Genomic DNA, 21,468 nt, shown 5'->3' with positions numbered 1-21,468 from the left:
AGAGAGAATGTCCGGGGTGTGTGGGGTCCTGGATTATGCCGGCTGCTTTTCCCCGAGGCAGCGGGAAGTGTAGACGGAGTCAATGGATGGGAGGCTGGTTTGCGTGATGGGATTGGGCTATACTCATGACCCTTTTGTAGTTTCTTGCGGCGTTGGGCAGAGCAGGAGCCCATACCAAGCTGTGATACAACCAGAAAGAATGCTTTCTATGGTGCGTCTGTAAAAGGGTTTCCTCCAGGTGTTCCGGTTTCCTCCAAAGATGTGCAGGTTAGGTGGATTGGCCATGCTAAATTGCCCCTTAGTGTCCAAAGATGTGCAGGTTAGGTGGATTGGCCACCTATTACAGGTGCTACACAGATGCAGGTTGTTGCTGTTGGACGCACATTCACTCTCTCTTCTCTCGCCTCCAGGCAGGGGTTATGAGCCCCGATGAATACGCGAAGACGTCACGGTCCCTCCAGTACTGAGCAGGGAGTCTACCTCGGGCCAACGCAAACGCAAGTCCTCACCGCCAAACCCTTCTCTTCGGTTCCCGTCTCCTCCGGCCCAGTCCCCGCCTGCCTGGAAGACATCATGTCGTGTCGCGACCGCACGCAGGAGTTCTTCGCCGCCTGCAAGTCGATGCAGAACCGGCAGGTGAGCGCTCGCAGTGGGCAGGGTTGCCGAGGGATTGGGAGAGGGGGGAGGGCGCGTGGTGATGTTGCCACGGGTTGCCATGGCCATTGGACAGGCCTGGCAGAGACCTTTGCTTGGCGGTCAGTGGCATTGGGCCTCCAGCACCGTGAGGCATTGCTGCTTAACCGGCATTAAGTACCTGACCACGAATACAGGGTTACAGTGCTCCAGTCACAGAACCATACAAACCCTACGGTGCAGAAGGAGGCCATTCGGCCCATCGCGTCTGCACCGACCACCCAGGCCCCCATCCCCGTAACCACACACATTTACCCTGCTAATCTAAGGGGCAGTTTATCATGGCCAGTCCCCCAACCCGCACATCTTTGGACTGAGAGTGGAAACTGGAGCACCCGGAGGAAACCCACGCAGACACGGGGGGAACGTGCAGACCCCACACAGACAGTGACCCGGGGCCAGGATCAAACCCCGGTCTGTGACGCTGTGAGGCAGCACTGCTAACTACTGTGCCACCACGCCCCCCCAGGAAACCTTCTTGTCCGAGCTAATCAGTCATGGAATATGCGCATATCCTCAGGCTAACCAAGTATTCATCTTAATGATGAATACTTAATCGACTGACAGCAAACCTGCTGATTACTGTCATTAGATACAACGTACAGCACAGAAACAGGCCATTCGGCCCTACTGCTCTCTGCTGCTGTTCCTGCTGTACACACCAGCCCCGTCCCATCACATCTAAATTTCACCCTATCAGCGTATTCCTTTCTTCCTCGTGATTACCCAGCTCCCCCCACACCCTCTTAAGTGTGTGAGGTTATTGATTTCGACCACACCCCGTAGGAGCGGGTCCCACATTCTCCCCCCACTCCCCACGGGAGCGAGTCCCACATTCTCCCCACTCCCCGTGGGAGCGAGTCCCACATTCTCCCCACTCCCCACGGGAGCGAGTCCTACATTCCCCCCACTCCCCGTGGGAGCGAGTCCCACATTCTCCCCCACTCCCCACGGGAGCGAGTCCCACATTCTCCCCACTCCCCGCGGGAGCGAGTCCCACATTCTCCCCAATCCCCGCGGGAGCGAATCCCACATTCTCCCCCACTCTCTGTGGGAGCGAGTCCCACATTCTCCCCTACTCCCCGTGGGAGCGAGTCCCCCATTCTCCCCCACTCCTCCACGGGAGCGAGTCCCACATTCTCCCCCAATCCCCGCGGTAGCGAGTCCCACATTCTCCCCCCACTCCCCGCAGGAGCGAGTCCCCCATTCTCCCCCCACTCCCCGCGGGAGCGAGTCCCTCATTCTCCCCCCACTCCCCGCGGGAGCGAGTCCCCCATTCTCCCCCCACTCCCCGCGGGAGCGAGTCCCCCATTCTCCCCCCACTCCCCGCGGGAGCGAGTCCCCCATTCTCCCCCCACTCCCCACGGGAGCGAGTCCCCCATTCTCCCCCCACTCCCCGCGGGAGCGAGTCCCCCATTCTCCCCCCACTCTCCGTGGGAGCGAGTCCCCCATTCTCGCCCCACTCCCCGCGGGAGCGAGTCCCCCATTCTCCCCCCACTCCCCACGGGAGCGAGTCCCACATTCTCCCCCCACTCCCTGCGGGAGCGAGTCCCACATTCTCCCCCCACTCCCTGCAGGAGCGAGTCCCCCATTCTCCCCACGGGAGCGATTCCTCCATTCTCCCACCATTCCCCGTGGGAGCGAGTCCCCCATTCTCTCCCCCCCACCCACCCCCGTGGGAAATGATGTTTTCCTGAATGTCTGTCTTAGCCTGATGGCCCCTAGTTCCGGTCTCACGTTTGTTGGGCATCTTCTGTACGTCTCTCCTGTCTCCCCCTTTGCGGTCCTCGAGACCTGGAGCAATCATTTTCTCTGGGGGTACGCCAGCTAAACAAAAGGGCCATTATTGAGCTGGTGTCAGTGGCTCTGGGTTAGCGTTGGTACATTTTCTCCACTGTTAGGGACCCTCGGCACACAATCGCTTCCGAAACATTTGGTCAGCTTTTGTGTCTCAGCTGGCAGTGATTGAGGCCTGTGCCCAGAACGTGCACACTTTACTGTTCACTCCCAGAAGGACTATTAGGTATTTCTGAGGTTGTGAAATGTGTTGTATAAATGTACGGCTTTCTTTGTGGTTTAATCCCCCCCCCCTCCAACCTGTGTCTGATCTCTCTTTCAGAATGGCCTGCAGGTTAGCAAACCACTGCTGAATGCCGTGCGCCAGCGGAGCGAGTTCACCATCATGGCAAAGTGAGTGTCAGCGGTGCCGGGAGCAGAGCGGACCCCCCCCCGCCCCAGGTGGTGTGCCGGCAGCCCAGCAGCGGGCACTGGGTCCAGCTGCCAGTACAAAGGTTTAGTGAGCAGCCGTTCCTCCGACCACAGCCTGCTTCTCTCCCGGGTTTGTTGCCCACCGTGCAGCCCGCTTCTATTTCTTGGCTGGGCATCCTCGCTGACCCCACGCCAACCGGGAGGTGCCAGCTTTGATGCCCCGCTGTGTGCGGTACAAGTGGGTCCCAGCCACCGAAGCGGGGAGGGATCACCCTCCTTGCTTGCCTAGGGGCGCGCTTGCTGGGAAGTGGGAGCTATATCTAGGGTGCCAGGTGGGAGCGATATCTAATTTCTTCTTGAAATCTCACAACGTTTTGGCCTCAACTACTTTCTGTGGGAGTGAATTCCGCCGCTCTCTGGGTGAAGAAATTTCTCCTCACCTCAGTCCTAAAAGGTTTACCCCCTTATCCTCAAACTATGACCCCCTAGTTCTGGACTCCCCCCACCATCGGGAACATTCTTTCTGAATCCAGGTATAAACTCCAAGCCTTCCCTCAGCTGCGGCTGCCTGTTCTGTTTCCCCCCCCCCCGCCACCCCACACAGCTCACACCCACATCCCTAGCCCCCCCCACCGGCCCCAAAGGTGCCAACTCTTTCGTAACCTGTAGTCCCTCACCAGTGCATGCCTCAAGATCGAGGGTCGACGGGTTAATTGACCGCAGCGGGCATCGCAACACTGGTCTTGCCTTGGGCGGCACGGTGGCACAGCGGTTAGCGCTGCTGCCTCACAGCGCCAGGGACCCGGGTTCGATTCCCGGCTCGGGTCACTGCCTGTGCGGAGTCTGCACGTTCTCCCCGTGTCGGCGTGGGTTTCCTCCGGGTGCTCCGGTTTCCTCCCACAGTCTGAAAGACGTGCTGGTTAGGGTGCATTGGCCGTGCTAAATTCTCCCTCAGTGTACCCGAACAGGCGCCGGAGTGTGGCGACTGGGGGGGATTTTGACAGTAACTTTATTGCAGTGTTAATGTAAGCCAGCTTGTGACACTAATAAATATACTTTTAACTTTCCTTTTACTGGCTCCCATTTCCCAGCGAGCATGCTCCTGGGGAAGCGAGGAGGGTGGTCCCTCCCCGCTCTTGCCCATCCCAGCTGCCCGCTTTGGTGGCTGGGACCCACTTGTACCCCACACACCCTGGGCATCAAAGCTGGCATCTCCCAGTTGGCGTGGGGTCAGTGGGGGTGCGAAGCATGACTTCACCCAGCCAAGGAATAGGACAGGGCTGCACAAGTAGGCAACAAATGGGGGAGAGAATCAGACTGTGGCCGGAGGGACAGTTGCCCACCAACTTGGTGTAATTTTGATTTAATTTATTATTGTCACATGTATTGGGATACAGTGAAAAGTATTGTTTCTTGCGCGCTATACAGACACAGCATACCGTTCATAGAGATGGAAAGGAGAGGGTGCATGTTGTCTACATGGACTTTAGCAAGGCCTTTGACAAGGTACCGCGTGGTAGGTTGTTGCATAAGGTTAAATCTCACGGGATCCAGGGTGAGGTAGCTAAATGGATACAAAATTGGCTTCTTGACAGAAGCCAGAGGGTGGTTGTAGAGAGTTGTTTTTTCAAACTGGAGGCCTGTGACCAGCGGTGTGCCTCCGGGATCAGTGCTGGGCCCACTGTTATTTGTCATTTATATTCATGATTTGGATGAGAATATAAGGGGCATGGTTAGTAAGTTTGCAGATGACACCAAGACTGGTGGTATGGTGGACAGTGAGGAAGGTTATCTCCAATTGCAATGGGATCTTGATCAATTGGGCCAGTGGGCTGACGAATGGCAGATGGAGTTTAATTCGGATAAATGCGAGGTGATGCATTTTGGTAGATTGAACCAGGGCAGGACTTACTCAGTTCATGGTAGGGCGTTGGGGAGAGTTACAGACCAAAGAGATCTTGGGGTACATGTTCATAGCTCCTTGAAAGTGGAGTCACAGGTGGACAGAGTGGTGAAGAAGGCATTCGGCATGCTTGGTTTCATCGGTCAGAACATTGAATTATAGGAGTTGGGACATCTTGTTGAAGTTGTACAAGACATTGGTAAGGCTACACTTGGAATACTGTGTGCAATTCTAGTCACCCTATTATAGAAAGGATATTATTAAACTAGAAAGAGTGCAGAAAAGATTTACTAGGATGTTACCGGGACTTGATGGATTGAGTTATAAGGAGAGGCTGGATAGACTGGGACTCTTTTCTCTAGAGCGTAGGAGGCTGAGGGGTGATCTTATAGAGGTCTATAAAACAATGAGGGGCACAGATCAGCTAGATAGTCAACATCTTTTCCCAAAGGTAGGGGAGTCTAAAACTAGAGGACATAGGTTTAAGGTGAGAGGGGAGAGATACAAAAGGGTCCAGAGGGGCAATTTTTTCTCAGAGGGTGGTGAGTGTCTGGAACGAGCTGCCAGAGGCGGTAGGAGAGGCGGGTACAATTTTATCTTTTGAAAAGCATTTAGACAGTTACATGGGTAAGATGGGTATAGAGGGATATGGGCCAAATGCGGGCAATTGGGATTAGCTTAGGGGTTTTTTAAAAAAAGGGTGGCATGGACAAGTTGGGCCGAAGGGCCTGTTTCCATGTTGTAAACCTCTATGACTCTAATGTAGTGTTACAGTCATAGCTAGGGTGTGGAGAAAGATCAACTGAATGCGAGGTAAGTCCATTCAAAAGTCCGACAGCAGCAGGGAAGAAGCTGTTCTTGAGTTGGTTGGTCCGTGACCTCAGACTTTTGTATCTTTTTCCCAACGGAAGAGGGTGGAAGAGAGAATGTCCGGGGTGTGTGAGGTTGTTGATTATGCCGGCTGCTTTTCCCAAGGCAGTGGGAAGTGTAGACGGAGTCAATGGATGGGAGACTGGTTTGCGTGATGGACTGGGCTACATTCACGACCCTTTGTAGTTTCTTGCGGTCTTGGGCAGAGCAGGAGCCATACCAAGCTGTGATACACCCGGAAAGAATGCTTTCTCTGGTGCATCTGTAGAAATTGGTGAGAGCCATAGCTGACATGCCAAATTTCCTGGTCCTGGTTCTAGTTCCTGGTCCTGGTTCTAGCTCCTGGTCCTGGTTCTAGCTCCTGGTCCTGGTTCTAGCTCCTGGTCCTGGTTCTAGCTCCTGGTCCTGGTTCTAGTTCCTGGTCCTGGTTCTAGTTCCTGGTTCTGGTTCTAGCTCCTAGTCCTGGTTCTGGTTCCTGGTTCTGGTTCCTGGTCCTGGTCCTGGATCTAGTTCCTGGTCCTGGATCTAGTTCCTGGTCCTGGATCTAGTTCCTGGTCCTGGATCTAGTTCCTGGTCCTGGATCTAGTTCCTGGTCCTGGATCTAGTTCCTGGTCCTGGATCTAGTTCCTGGTCCTGGATCTAGTTCCTGGTCCTGGATCTAGTTCCTGGTCCTGGATCTAGTTCCTGGTCCTGGATCTAGTTCCTGGTCCTGGATCTAGTTCCTGGTCCTGGATCTAGTTCCTGGTCCTGGATCTAGTTCCTGGTCCTGGATCTAGTTCCTGGTCCTGGATCTAGTTCCTGGTCCTGGATCTAGTTCCTGGTCCTGGATCTAGTTCCTGGTCCTGGATCTAGTTCCTGGTCCTGGATCTAGTTCCTGGTCCTGGATCTAGTTCCTGGTCCTGGATCTAGTTCCTGGTCCTGGATCTAGTTCCTGGTCCTGGATCTAGTTCCTGGTCCTGGATCTAGTTCCTGGTCCTGGATCTAGTTCCTGGTCCTGGATCTAGTTCCTGGTCCTGGATCTAGTTCCTGGTCCTGGATCTAGTTCCTGGTCCTGGATCTAGTTCCTGGTCCTGGATCTAGTTCCTGGTCCTGGATCTAGTTCCTGGTCCTGGATCTAGTTCCTGGTCCTGGATCTAGTTCCTGGTCCTGGATCTAGTTCCTGGTCCTGGATCTAGTTCCTGGTCCTGGATCTAGTTCCTGGTCCTGGATCTAGTTCCTGGTCCTGGATCTAGTTCCTGGTCCTGGATCTAGTTCCTCGTCCTGGATAGAACAAACAAAGAACAATACAGCACAGGAACAGGCCCTTCGGCCCTCCAAGCCCGCGCCGCTCCCCGGTCCAGGATTGAATCCTGAATCCAGGATCCCCGCCCAATTTTCCAGCCTATCTACATACCAATATCCTATCCACCGAGCTGTCCCTCACAGCTACGATGCTTTGTTCATTACAACCTATTAACTTACCCCCACCCCCCCATTCCAGACCATGTGATCTCCAGGGAGAGGCGAAAACCCAGAGTGAAAAACCCCAGGGCCAATATGGGGAAAAAAAAATCTGGGAAATTCCTCTCCGACCCCCTGAGGCGATCGAAACGAGTCCAGGAGATCACAATGGCCCCGATCGGAAAATGCTTCCCAACCCTAGTCATTTCCACTTCCACGAACACCATATGAATTCCCTGCCCCCGAGACAGGTTCCCAACTATCCGCAGTCTCACTCTGTACTGGCACCAGCAAGATGATCGTAGAATGAAGCCTTGAAACGAGAAACCAGGAACAATTAGCCCGCGCCGCTCCCTGGTCCAAACTAGACCACTCTTTTGTATCCCTCCATTCCCACTCCGTTCATATAGCTGTCTAGATAAGTCTTAAACGTTCCCAGTGTGTCCGCCTCCACCACCTTGCCCGGCAACACATTCCAGGCCCCCACGACCCTCTGTGTGAAATATGTCCTTCTGATATCTGTGTTAAACCTCCCCCCCTTCACCTTGAACCTATGACCCCTCGTGAACGTCACCACCGACCCGGGGAAAAGCTTCCCACCGTTCACCCTATCTATGCCTTTCATAATTTTATACACCTCTATTAAGTCTCCCCTCATCCTCCGTCTTTCCAAGGAGAACAATCCCAGTTTCCCCAATCTCTCCTCATAACCAAGCCCCTCCATACCAGGCAACATCCTGGTAAACCTCCTCTGTACTCTCTCCAAAGCCTCCACGTCCTTCTGGTAGTGTGGCGACCAGAACTGGACGCAGTATTCCAAATGCGGCCGAACCAACGTTCTATACATCTGCAACATCAGACCCCAACTTTTATACTCTATGCCCCGTCCTATAAAGGCAAGCATGCCATATGCCTTCTTCACCACCTTCTCCACCTGTGACGTCACCTTCAAAGATCTGTGGACTTGCACACCCAGGTCCCTCTGCGTCTCTACACCCTTTATGGTTCTTCCATTTATCGTGTAGCTCCTCCCTACATTATTCCCACCAAAATGCATCACTTCGCATTTATCAGGATTGAACTCCATCTGCCATTTCCTTGCCCAAATTTCCAGCCTATCTATATCCTTCTGTAGCCTCTGACAATGTTCCTCACTATCTGCAAGTCCTGCCAGTTTTGTGTCGTCCGCAAACTTACTGATCACCCCAGTTACTCCTTCTTCCAGATCATTTATATAAATCACAAACAGCAGAGGTCCCAATACAGAGCCCTGCGGAACACCACTAGTCACAGGCCTCCAGCCGGAAAAAGACCCTTCCACTACCACCCTCTGTCTTCTATGACCAAGCCAGTTCTCCACCCATCTAGCCACCTCCCCCTTTATCCCATGGGATCCAACCTTTTTCACTAGCCTACCATGAGGGACTTTGTCAAATGCTTTACTAAAATCCATATAGACAACATCCACGGCCCTTCCTTCGTCAACCATTTTGGTCACTTCTTCAAAAAACACCACCAGGTTCGTGAGGCATGACCTCCCCCTCACAAAACCATGTTGACTATCGTTAATGAGTTTATTCCTTTCTAAATGCGCATACATCCTATCTTTAAGAATCTTCTCCAACAACTTCCCCACCACGGACGTCAAGCTCACCGGCCTATAATTACCCGGGTTATCCTTCCTACCCTTCTTAAATAACGGGACCACATTGGCTATCCTCCAATCCTCTGGGACCTCACCTGTGTCCAGTGACGAGACAAAGATTTGCGTCAGAGGCCCAACGATTTCACCTCTCGTCTCCCTGAGCAGCCTTGGATAGATTCCATCAGGCCCTGGGGATTTGTCAGTCTTTATATTCTCTAACAAACCTAACACTTCCTCCTTTGTAATGGAGATTTTCTCCAACGGTTCAACACTCCCCTCCGAGACACTCCCAGTCAACACATCCCTCTCCTTAGTGAATACCGACGCAAAGTATTCATTTAGGATCTCCCCTACCTCTTTGGGCTCCAAGCATAAGTCCCCACTTTTGTCCCTGAGAGGTCCGATTTTTTCCCTTACAACCCTTTTGTTCCTAACGTATGAATAAAATGCCTTGGGATTCTCCTTAATCCTGTCTGCCAAGAACATTTCGTGACCCCTTTTTGCTCTTCTAATTCCCCGTTTGAGTATTTTCCTACTTTCATTATACTCCTCCAGAGCTCCCTCCGTTTTTAGCTGCTTGGACCTAACATACGCCTCTCTTTTCCTTTTGACCAGTCCCTCAATTTCCCTGGTTATCCACGGTTCTCTAATCCTACCCTTCCTATCCTTCTTTTTTACAGGCACATGCTTGTCCTGTAGCCCTAACAACCGTTCCTTAAAAGACTGCCACATACCAGATGTGGATTTACCCTCAAACAGCCTCTCCCAATCAAGAGCTGCCAATTTCTGCCTGATCCCAATAAAGTTAGCCTTCCCCCAATCCAACACCTTACTCTTGGGACACCACTCATCCTTTTCCATCACTATCCTAAAGCTAACAGAATTGTGGTCACTATTTGCCACATGTTCCCCGACCAAAACTTTGAAGACCTGACCGGGCTCATTCCCCAGCACCAGGTCCAGTATAGCCCCCTCTCTAGTTGGGCTGTCCACATATTGTTCCAACGAACCCTCCTGTACACATTTTACAAATGCCTCACCATCCAGAGTCCCTGCCCTCAGCGATTTCCAGTCTATACCAGGGAAATTGAAGTCTCCCACTACAACAACCCTATATTTCCTGCACCTATCCAGTATCTCCTGACATATCCATTCTTCCACTTCCCTTGGGCTGTTGGGGGGCCTGTAGTACACCCCCAACATAGTGACTGCGCCTTTCCTGTTTCTAAGCTCCACCCAGAGTGACTCGCTACACGACTCCTCCGAATTGTCCTCCCTCTGCACCGCTGTAATATGCTCTCCAACCAATACCGCTACTCCCCCACCTCTTTTGGCCCCTCCTCTGTCTCGCCTAAAACACTTGTACCCTGGAATATTCAGCTGCCAGTCCTGTCCCTCTTTCAACCAAGTCTCCGTCACCGCAACCACATCCAAATTCCTCGTGCGCATTAAGGCCCCAAGTTCGTCTGTTTTACCTGCTACGCTCCTTGCATTGAAGTATAAGCACTCCAGACCCCCAGGCTCAGTGAGGTCGTCCTCCCCCAGAGTGCTCTTCTTCTTTGCCAGCCTTGTCCCAGCCCCAAGCTCGTCCCCAGCCACCACACTTATAGACCTAATAGTTTGATCCCCACCCCCCTGCCATACTAGTTTAAACCCCCCCGAACTGCACTAGCAAAGCTCCCAGCCAGGATATTTGTGCCCTTCCAACTTAGTTGTGACCCCTCCCTCTTGTACAGGTGCCATCCTCTCCTGAAAACCTCCCATTGGTCTATGAAAATAAAGCCCTCCCTCCTGGACCAGTCCTTTAGCCAGGCATTCATTTGAACCAACTCCCTATTCTTATCCTCAGTGGCACGAGGCATTGGGAGCAGCCCAGAGATGGCCACCCTAGTGACCCTACTTTTTAACCTATTTCCCAACTCCCTGAATTGCTCCCTTAGGACCCCTCTACTCTTCCTATCTACGTCATTTCCACCAATGTGTATAATGACATCCGTTTCTTTATCTTCCCCTTTTAAAATGCCTCCTATCCGCTCGGAGACATCCGTGACCCCAGCACCAGGTAGGCAGACTACCATCCTGGAGTCCCGTTCGCCCCCACAGAATCGCCTGTCTGTCCCTCTAACTGACGCATCCCCCACCACTATCGCTCTCCTAACCCCTCTCTTCCCTTTCCGGGCCACAGAGCCTGACTGTGTGCCAGTGACCTGGTCACTGTGTCTTACCCCTGGAGAGGCACACTCCTCCACACTATCTAAAACAATGTACCTGTTTTGGAGTGGGACAACCACAGGTGACCCTTCTTCTAACTGTCCACTCCCCTCCCCTCTCACACCTGTCACCAAGCCCTTCCTATTTTGAGACACCTCTGGAGACCTCCCTTGTACTTTACCCTTCTGCCCTTTACTCCTCCTAACTGTGACCCACGTGTCATTCTCCCGATGCCCCGGTGTAACTAGTTGCCTATAACTGCTGTCAATTTTTCTCCCATTTTCCCTGACTAGGCTAAGGTCAGCGATCTGCAGCTCCAGTTCCCTAACACGGTCTCTCAAGAGCTGCAGTTCCACGCACCTGGCACATATGTGAACCTCTGGGAAGCTCGGTGTTTGCAGAAACTCCCACATCCCACATCGGAAGCACTGAACTGGCCGATCACTCATATCTACCCTTATCCTTTATAGGGTTGGGTAAAAAATAACTAGCCTTGCCTTGCCCTTTTAGCCCAAGCCCTGTGAGCCAAAGCCCTTATAATGCACACTCTGCTCCCCACTCACTCCACTGCCCGCTCCCGACGCTGCCCGCTGTATAGTGCAGACGGCTTTTTATGCTCCCGACGAACCCCCCAAGTAACTGCCTTTTGTACTAAGACTCAACCTCCCAGAATCCCCTTCAGCTGACCTCACTTCCTCAATTCAAAACCCTGAAAAAAGCCCGCGAAATATACTAGGAATACCCTTAAATGAATAAATGAATAATTAAATCACTTCTTAGCTTACTCTCAGCACTCCTGCTAGGACTCTCTCCCCCACTCTCACTCCAGTTAAACAAAGGTTCTAGTTCCTGGTTCTAGTTCCTGGTCCTGGTTCTAGTTCCTGGTCCTGGTTCTAGTTCCTGGTCCTGGTTCTAGCTCCTGGTCCTGGTTCTAGCTCCTGGTCCTGGTTCTAGTTCCTGGTCCTGGTTCTAGTTCCTGGTCCTGGTTCTAGTTCCTGGTCCTGGTTCTAGTTCTTGGTCCTGGTTCTAGTTCTTGGTCCTGGTTCTAGTTCCTGGTCCTGGTTCTAGTTCCTGGTTCTCGTTCCTGGTCCTGGATCTAGTTCCTGGTCCTGGATCTAGTTCCTGGTCCTGGATCTAGTTCCTGGTCCTGGATCTAGTTCCTGGTCCTGGATCTAGTTCCTGGTCCTGGATCTAGTTCCTGGTCCTGGATCTAGTTCCTCGTCCTGGATCTAGTTCCTCGTCCTGGATCTAGTTCCTCGTCCTGGTTCTAGTTCCTCGTCCTGGTTCTAGTTCCTGGTCCTGGTTCTAGTTCCTGGTCCTGGTTCTAGTTCCTGGTCCTGGTTCCTGGTTCTAGTTCCTGGTTCTAGTTCCTGGTTCTAGTTCCTGGTTCTAGTTCCTGGTTCTAGTTCCTGGTTCTAGTTCCTGGTTCTAGTTCCTGGTTCTAGTTCCTGGTTCTAGTTCCTGGTTCTAGCTCCTGGTTCTAGCTCCTGGTTCTAGCTCCTGGTCCTGGTTCTAGCTCCTGGTTCTAGTTCCTGGTCCTGGTTCTAGTTCCTGGTCCTGGTTCTAGTTCCTGGTTCTCGTTCCTGGTCCTGGTTCTAGTTCCTGGTCCTGGTTCTAGTTCCTGGTTCTAGTTCCTGGTCCTGGTTCTAGTTCCTGGTCCTGGTTCTAGTTCCTTGTCCTGGTTCTAGTTCCTTGTCCTGGTTCTAGTTCCTTGTCCTGGTTCTAGTTCCTTGTCCTGGTTCTAGTTCCTTGTCCTGGTTCTAGTTCCTGGTCCTGGTTCTAGTTCCTGGTCCTGGTTCTAGTTCCTGGTCCTGGTTCTAGTTCCTGGTCCTGGTCCTGGTTCCTGGTTCTAGTTCCTGGTTCTAGTTCCTGGTTCTAGTTCCTGGTTCTAGTTCCTGGTTCTAGTTCCTGGTTCTAGCTCCTGGTCCTGGTTCTAGCTCCTGGTCCTGGTTCTAGTTCCTGGTCCTGGTTCTAGTTCCTGGTCCTGGTTCTAGTTCCTGGTTCTCGTTCCTGGTCCTGGTTCTAGTTCCTGGTCCTGGTTCTAGTTCCTGGTTCTAGTTCCTGGTCCTGGTTCTAGTTCCTGGTCCTGGTTCTAGTTCCTTGTCCTGGTTCTAGTTCCTTGTCCTGGTTCTAGTTCCTTGTCCTGGTTCTAGTTCCTTGTCCTGGTTCTAGTTCCTTGTCCTGGTTCTAGTTCCTGGTCCTGGTTCTAGTTCCTGGTCCTGGTTCTAGTTCCTGGTCCTGGTTCTAGTTCCTGGTCCTGGTTCTAGTTCCTGGTCCTGGTTCTAGTTCCTGGTCCTGGTTCTAGTTCCTGGTCCTGGTTCCTGGTCCTGGTCCTGGTTCCTGGTCCTGGTTCCTGGTCCTGGTTCCTGGTCCTGGTCCTGGTTCCTGGTCCTGGTTCTAGTTCCTGGTCCTGGTTCTAGTTCCTGGTCCTGGTTCTATACAAAGTTCTAGCTTGGGCTTTGAAATAGCTTATCTCCTGCATGATTAGGCATTTTACCTCGTGGTCAGACTTTCTCTGAACAGACTGCGGAGCATTCTCCAGCATTGTGCAAATGCGCCATGCTTATAATCTAGATTCTGCAGCCTCCACAGTGAATTGATCAGTGGTGGGCAAGATTCTGACTTCCACAGGACAGGAGGGAGCAGACCTGAGACCGGTTGTGGCATCCTTGTTGCTTGGGTTTTGAAGACTGATGGTGTTTGTGGAATAAACATTCCGGTAAACACTGAGGGTCAGAGGGTGGGGCTGGCCAGATGATGGACTTGGAAACTAGAAGCAGGAGGAGGCCATTCGGCCCTCCCAGCCTGCTCCGCCATTCATTCTGATCATGGCTGATCATCAAATTCAATATCATCGAATCCACAGTGCAGAAGGAGGCCATTTGGCCCATCGAGCCTGCACCCACAATAATCCCAACCAGCTACTGTCCTATCCCCGGAACCCCACATATTTACCCTCCTGATCCCCCTGACATTAAGGGGCAATTTAGCATGGCCAATCCACCTAACCTGCACATCTTTGGACTGTGGGAGGAAACCGGAGCACCCGGAGGAAACCCACGCAGACACGGGGAGAACGTGCAGACTCCACACAGACAGTGACCCAAGCCGGGAATTGAACCCGGGTCCCTGGTGCTGTGTGGCAGCAGTGCTAACCACCGTGCCACCCATCCTGATCCTACCTCTCCTTCCACCCGCCCCCACTCTCCCCCCAACCACCATTGGGAACATTCTTTCTGAATCTACCCAATCTAATCTTTTGATTTAATTTACTATTGTCACATGTATTGGGATACAGTGAAAAGTATTGTTTCTTGCACGCTATACAAAGCATACCATTCATAGAGAAGGAAAGGAGAACATAGAACATAGAACATAGAACATTACAGCGCAGAACAGGCCCTTCGGCCCACGATGTTGCACCGACCAGTTAAAAAAAAAAACTGTGACCCTCCAACCTAAACCAATTTCTTTTCGTCCATGAACCTATCTACGGATCTCTTAAACGCCCCCAAACTAGGCGCATTTACTACTGATGCTGGCAGGGCATTCCAATCCCTCACCACCCTCTGGGTAAAGAACCTACCCCTGACATCGGTTCTATAACTACCCCCCCTCAATTTAAAGCCATGCCCCCTCGTGCTGGATTTCTCCATCAGAGGAAAAAGGCTATCACTATCCACCCTATCTAAACCTCTAATCATCTTATATGTTTCAATAAGATCCCCTCTTAGCCGCCGCCTTTCCAGCGAAAACAATCCCAAATCCCTCAGCCTCTCCTCATAGGATCTCCCCTCCATACCAGGCAACATCCTGGTAAACCTCCTCTGCACCCTCTCCAAAGCCTCCACATCCTTCCTGTAATGTGGGGATCAGAACTGCACACAGTACTCCAAGTGCGGCCGCACCAGAGTTGTGTACAGTTGCAACATAACGCTACGACTCCTAAATTCAATCCCCCTACCAATAAACGCCAAGACACCATATGCCTTCTTAACAACCTTATCTACTTGATTCCCAACTTTCAGGGATCTATGCACACATACACCTAGATCCCTCTGCTCCTCCACACTATTCAAAGTCCTCCCGTTAGCCCTATACTCAACACATCTGTTATTCCTACCAAAGTGAATTACCTCACACTTCTCCGCATTAAACTCCATCCGCCACCTCTCGGCCCAACTTTGCAACCTGTCTAAGTCTTCCTGCAAACTACGACACCCTTCCTCACTGTCTACCACACCACCGACTTTGGTGTCATCAGCAAATTTGCTAATCCACCCAACTATACCCTCATCCAGATCATTAATAAATATTACAAACAGCAGTGGCCCCAAAACAGATCCCTGAGGTACACCACTTGTAACCGCACTCCATGATGAATATTTACTATCAACCACCACCCTCTGTTTCCTATCCGCTAGCCAATTCCTGATCCAATTTCCTAGATCACCCCCAATCCCATACATCTGCATTTTCTGCAGAAGCCTACCATGGTGAACCTTATCAAACGCCTTACTAAAATCCATATATACCACGTCCACTGCCTTGCCCCCATCCACCTCCTTGGTCACTTTCTCAAAAAACTCAATAAGGTTAGTAAGGCACGACCTACCTGCCACAAAACCATGCTGACTATCACCTATCAATTCATTACTCTCCAAATAACTATAAATCCTATCCCTTATAATTTTTTCCAACATCTTGCCGACAACAGAAGTGAGACTCACCGGTCTATAATTCCCGGGGAAGTCTCTGTTCCCCTTCTTAAACAATGGGACAACATTCGCTAACCTCCAATCTTCTGGTACTATACCAGAGGCCAACGACGACCTGAAGATCAGAGCCAGAGGCTCTGCAATCACTTCTCTTGCCTCCCAGAGAATCCTTGGATAAATCCCATCCGGACCAGGGGATTTATCTATTTTCAGACCCTCCAGAATATCCTGCACATCCTCCTTATCAACTGTAATACTGTCTATTCTACTCCCTTGCAACCCAGTGTCCTCCTCAGCTATATTCATGTCCCCTTGCGTGAACACCGAAGAGAAATATTGGTTCAATGCTTCACCAATCTCCTCCGGTTCCACACATAACTTCCCTCTGCCATCTATAACTGGCCCTAAACTTGCCCTAACCAACCCAGAGGGTGCAGAATGTAGTGTTACAGTCACAGCTAGGGTGTAAAGAAAGATCAGCTTAATATTTGATTTGATTTATTATTGTCATGTATTGGGATACAGTGAAAAGTATTGTTTCTTGGGCGCTATACAGACAAAGCATACCGTTCATAGAGTACATAGGGGAGAAGGAAAGGAGAGAGTGCAGAATGTAGTGTTACAGTCACAGCTAGGGTGTAGAGAAAGATCAACTTGATGCGAGGTAGGTTAGGATAACCCTAGTTTATTGCAAATTCTTTACCCGTGTCGCGTGGCAACATCTTGACACTATTCTTCTTTGCATTGCAGACGAATCGGTAAAGATTTGAGCAACACATTCTCCAAACTGGAAAAGCTGACCATATGTGAGTAGCTACAGGGTATACCGGCACAGAAGGAAGCCATTCAGCCCGTCGAGTCGGGCCCTGCTGTGTTTCACTGTTGGAGGGTGGTTGGGGGGGGGGGGGGGGGAGGGAGGCTGGTGGGGTGTGGTGTCAAAAGAGGGCCCCCTAAACCCGCCCCTCCTCGCTCAACCCAGCAATTGAAACCTGGTCGGGCCCCGACAGGGCCCTCGGGCTCTGCTGTCCACTGAACAGAGCCACATTTGTCTGTGTGTGTGTCTGTGGAGTGGCCGCGGATATTTTGAGGATGTTGTCATTAATCATCAGTGCGTACGGTAGGGAAAGGAGGCCATTCATCCCATCATGGGGCGGCACAGTGGTTAGCGCTGCTGCCTCACAGCTGCCAGGGACCCGGGTTCGATTCCCGGCTCAGGTCACTGTCTGTGCGGAGTCTGCATGTTCTCCCCGTGTCTGCGTGGGTTTCCTCCGGGTGCTCCGGTTTCCTCCCGTCGTACGAGTTAGGTGGATTGGCTGTGCTAAATTGCCTCTTAATGTCCAAAGACCCGCTGGTTAGGTGCATTGGCCGTGCTAAATTCTCTGTGTTACCCGAACAGGCGCCGGAGTGTGGCGACTAGGGGATTTTCACAGTGACTTCATTGCAGTGTTAATGTCAGCCGACTTGTGACACTGATAAATAAACTTTACCTTCAACTCTCCCCCGCTCCCTCTCTCTCGAGTAGCAATCCCTTTAAGCCCCCCACCCCCCGCTCTATCCTTGCTGTTCTTTTTTACACACTCCTCCAATTATTATTTGTCCAATTCCTTTCTTGAAGAATGAATGCCGTCCCATCCCACCCAATCAGTGAAGGCACTCCATTTTGTTCCGTTTGGATTTTGTTTAAATTCATTTTACTTTTTACAGTTTCAATATTAAAAGAGGAAACAAGAATACCTGAAAGCATTTGTTTTTATTGCAATATAATTGCTGAATTATACCAGGTTACTGATTCCGTAAGATATAGGAGCAGAATGAGGACATTCGGCCCATCGAGTCTGCCCCGCCATGGCTGATAAACTTCTCAACCCCATTCTCCCGCCTTTTCCCCGTAACCTTTGACCCCCCTCACCAATCGGGAACCTATCTCTCTCTGTCTCCAATACACTCGATGACCCGGCCTCCTCTGTGGCAACAAATTCCACAGATTCACCCCCACCCTCCGGCTGAAGAAATTCCTCCTCATCTCGGTTCTAAAGGGCCGTCCCTTTACTCTGAGGCCGAGCCCTCGGATCCCAGTCTCTCCGACTAATGGGAACACCTTCCCCACGTCCACTCTATCCAGGGCCTTTCAGTATTCTGGAAGTTTCAATGAGATTGCCAGTTTGTGAAACTCATTTTCCGTTTGAGCTTTTAACTTGAATACAACTTTTACGGGATTACTCGCTGTTCCGTGAGTAATTCCGAACTCGGTGTCTCAAAAGCCAAGGGGGTCACGCCCCCCCCCCCCCCCCCCCCCCCCTTCAGACAGAGGTACCTGCTGTCCTTACCCAGTTCTGGGTTTGTGCTTGGCCGATTCAGAATGCCCTCAGGCCAGTCTGCCTCCCACCGGCACGGTAGCACAGTGGTTAGCACTGCTGCTTCACAGCTCCAGGACCCGGGTTCGATTCCCGGCTCGGGTCACTGTCTGTGTGGATGTTTGCACATTCTCCTCGTGTCTGCGTGGGTTTCCTTCGGTTTCATCCCACAGTCCACAGATGTGCGGGTTAGGTGGATTGGCCATGCTAAAATTGCCCCTTAGTGTCCTGAGATGCGTAGGTTAGAGGGATTAGCGGGTAAATATGTAGGGATATGGGGGTAGGGCCTGGGTGGGATTGTGGTCGGTGCAGACTCGATGGGCCGAATGGCCTCTTTCTGCACTGTAGGGTTCCTATGATTCTATGACCATCCCCCGATCAAGCTTAAAGGATGCCAGATACTGAGTGGTGGAGGGAAGGATAATCTCGAACAGTACTTATAAGTTGGATCAGGAGAGAGAGAGAGGAAAGCGTTGAAAAGGGCATGTCCAGGCCTCTCTTCTCTCACGTGCCAACAGCGACCATCGACGCCTCTGCTTAAGTTTATTTATCAGTGTCACAAGTCGGCTTACATTAACACCGCAATGAAGTCACTGTGAAAGTCCCCCTAGTCGCCACCCTCCGGCGTCTGTTCGGGTTACACTGAGGGAGAATTTAGCACGGCCAACACACCGTCTTTCGGACTGAGAGGGGAAACTGGAGCATCCGGAGGAAACCCATGCAGACACGGGGGGGGGGGGAGAACGTGCAGACTCCGCACAATCACCCAAGCTGGGAATCAAACCCTGGCGCTGTGAGTCAGCAGTGCTAACCACTGTGCAGCCCTAGAGTGGAGGCATGTATGAATATAGGGGTGAGGGGCAGGAGTACGGCCATTCGGCCCCTCGATCCTGCTCCGCCATTCAGTCTGTCCATGGCTGATCTGAGCGTGGCCTTGATTCCACTTGTCTGCCCTACCCCTGATAGCCTTTGATTCCCTTGTTAGTCAAGAATCTACCTCTGCCTTAAAAATATTCACTGACCCCGCCTCCACCATTGCCTGGGGAAGAATTCCACAGACTCGGGACTCCAAGAGAAATATCCATTTCGTTCCCTACCCCGGTTTCTCCCGTGTGCAGTGTTGCGACAGACAGCTCAGTGAATGGAGTGCCCGTGCCTGCCTCTCGTCCACAGCACCCAGCGGCCACTTGCGTGTCCCACCCAGGGCCTGCGCCTCGGTGTTTTAAGATTCACACCCCCAGAGCTTCCCGGAGAAACCTGGCACACTCCTACTCAGTAAGAAGTCTCACAACACCAGGTCAAAGTCCAACAGGTTTATTTGGTAGCAAAAGCCACTAGCTTTCAGAGCGCTGCCCCTTCGTCAGGTAAGTGGGAGTTCTGTTCACAAACATGGCATATATATATATATATATATATATATGTATATATAAACCTGTTGAACTTTAACCTGGTGTTGTGAGACTCCTTACTGTGTTTACCCCAGTCCAACGCCGGCATCTCCACATCATGACGCTCCTACTCTTCAGCTGAGCAGTAGATGGCGCCTGTGCTCTGAGACAGACAGCACCAAACCCAGAGCTTATTTAAACAGCAACTGGCTCTGTTTGTCCCTGTCACACTGGGATCTGTGCCAAACAGCGAGGGTAAAGCCACGTACTACAGGATGTAGACAGCTCGGCAGAATGGGGCGGAGAGCGGCAGAGAGAATTTAATACCGAGAATATCATATTCTATATATAAACCACCCCGAACCCCTCGATTAGATTCCAGTCTGTAACTCACTCCCGGGTATCTGTTATTCTATATATAAACCACCCCGAACCCCTCGATTAGATTCCAGTCTGTAACTCACTCCCGGGTATCTGTTATTCTATATATAAACCACCCCGAACCCCTCGATTAGATTCCAGTCTGTAACTCACTCCCGGGTATCTGTTATTCTATATATAAACCACCCCGAACCCCTCGATTAGATTCCAGTCTGTAACTCACTCCCGGGTATCTGTTATTCTATATATAAACCACCCCGAACCCCTCGATTAGATTCCAGTCTGTAACTCACTCCCGGGTATCTGTTATTCTATATATAAACCACCCCGAACCCCTCGATTAGATTCCAGTCTGTAACTCACTCCCGGGTATCTGTTATTCTATATATAAACCACCCCGAACCCCTCGATTAGATTCCAGTCTGTAACTCACTCCCGGGTATCTGTTATTCTATATATAAACCACCCCGAACCCCTCGATTAGATTCCAGTCTGTAACTCACTCCCGGGTATCTGTTATTCTATATATAAACCACCCCGAACTCGTCGATTAGATTCCAGTCTGTAACTCACTCCCGGGTATCTGTAATTCTATATATAAACCACCCTGAACCCCTCGATTAGATTCCAGTCTGTAACTCACTCCCGGGTATCTGTTATTCTATATATAAACCACCCTGAACCCCTCGATTAGATTCCAGTCTGTAACTCACTCCCGGGTATCTGTTATTCTATATATAAACCACCCTGAACCCCTCGATTAGATTCCAGTCTGTAACTCACTCCCGGGTATCTGTTATTCTATATATAAACCACCCCGAACCCCTCAATTAGATTCCAGTCTGTAACTCACTCCCAGGTATCTGTTATTCTATATATAAACCACCCCGAACCCCTCGATTAGATTCCAGTCTGTAACTCACTCCCGGGTATCTGTTATTCTATATATTAACCACCCCGAACCCCTCGATTAGATTCCAGTCTGTAACTCACTCCCGGGTATCTGTTATTCTATATATAAACCACCCCGAACCCCTCGATTAGATTCCAGTCTGTAACTCACTCCCGGGTATCTGTTATTCTATATATAAACCACCCCGAACCCCTCGATTAGATTCCAGTCTGTAACTCACTCCCGGGTATCTGTTATTCTATATATAAACCACCCCGAACCCCTCAATTAGATTCCAGTCTGTAACTCACTCCCGGGTATCTGTTATTCTATATATAAACCACCCCGAACCCCTCGATTAGATTCCAGTCTATAACTCACTCCCAGGTATCTTTTCCAGATATAAACCACCCCAAACCCCTCGATTAGATTCCAGTCTGTAACTCACTCCCGGGTATCTGTGTTATTCTATATGTAAACCACCCCGAACCCCTCGATTAGATTCCAGTCTGTAACTCACTCCTGGGTACCTGTTATTCTATATATAAACCATCCCGAACCCCTCGATTAGATTCCAGTCTGTAACTCACTCCCGGGTATCTGTTATTCTATATATAAACCAGCCCGAACCCCTCGATTAGATTCCAGTCTGTAACTCACTCCCGGGTATCTGTTATTCTATATGTAAACCACCCCAAACCCCTCGATTAGATTCCAGTCTGTAGCTCACTCCCGGGTATCTGTTATTCTATATATAAACCACCC

At 51.1% G+C, this 21,468-nt stretch overlaps 1 protein-coding gene across 1 annotated transcript in view; it reads left to right on the top strand.

Annotated features, from left to right (window-relative positions):
• Window positions 1–415: 415 nt before the first annotated feature.
• The window catches only part of stx5a (syntaxin 5A), a 41,472-nt gene continuing 20,419 nt past the window's right edge, over window positions 416–21,468 (top strand). Inside the window, exons 1-3 of the mRNA XM_078207934.1 lie at window positions 416–636; window positions 2,813–2,883; window positions 16,439–16,494. Coding sequence (XP_078064060.1) covers window positions 430–636; window positions 2,813–2,883; window positions 16,439–16,494 — 334 coding nt within the window. The 5' untranslated portion in view covers window positions 416–429. The remainder of the gene's footprint in view (window positions 637–2,812; window positions 2,884–16,438; window positions 16,495–21,468) is intronic.

The sequence above is a fragment of the Mustelus asterias genome, unplaced genomic scaffold (genome assembly GCF_964213995.1).
Source record: "Mustelus asterias unplaced genomic scaffold, sMusAst1.hap1.1 HAP1_SCAFFOLD_2899, whole genome shotgun sequence".
Taxonomy (NCBI): Eukaryota; Metazoa; Chordata; class Chondrichthyes; order Carcharhiniformes; family Triakidae; genus Mustelus; species Mustelus asterias.
Note: the sequence above shows the minus strand (reverse complement) of the source record. Positions and strands in the feature narration are given on the sequence as shown.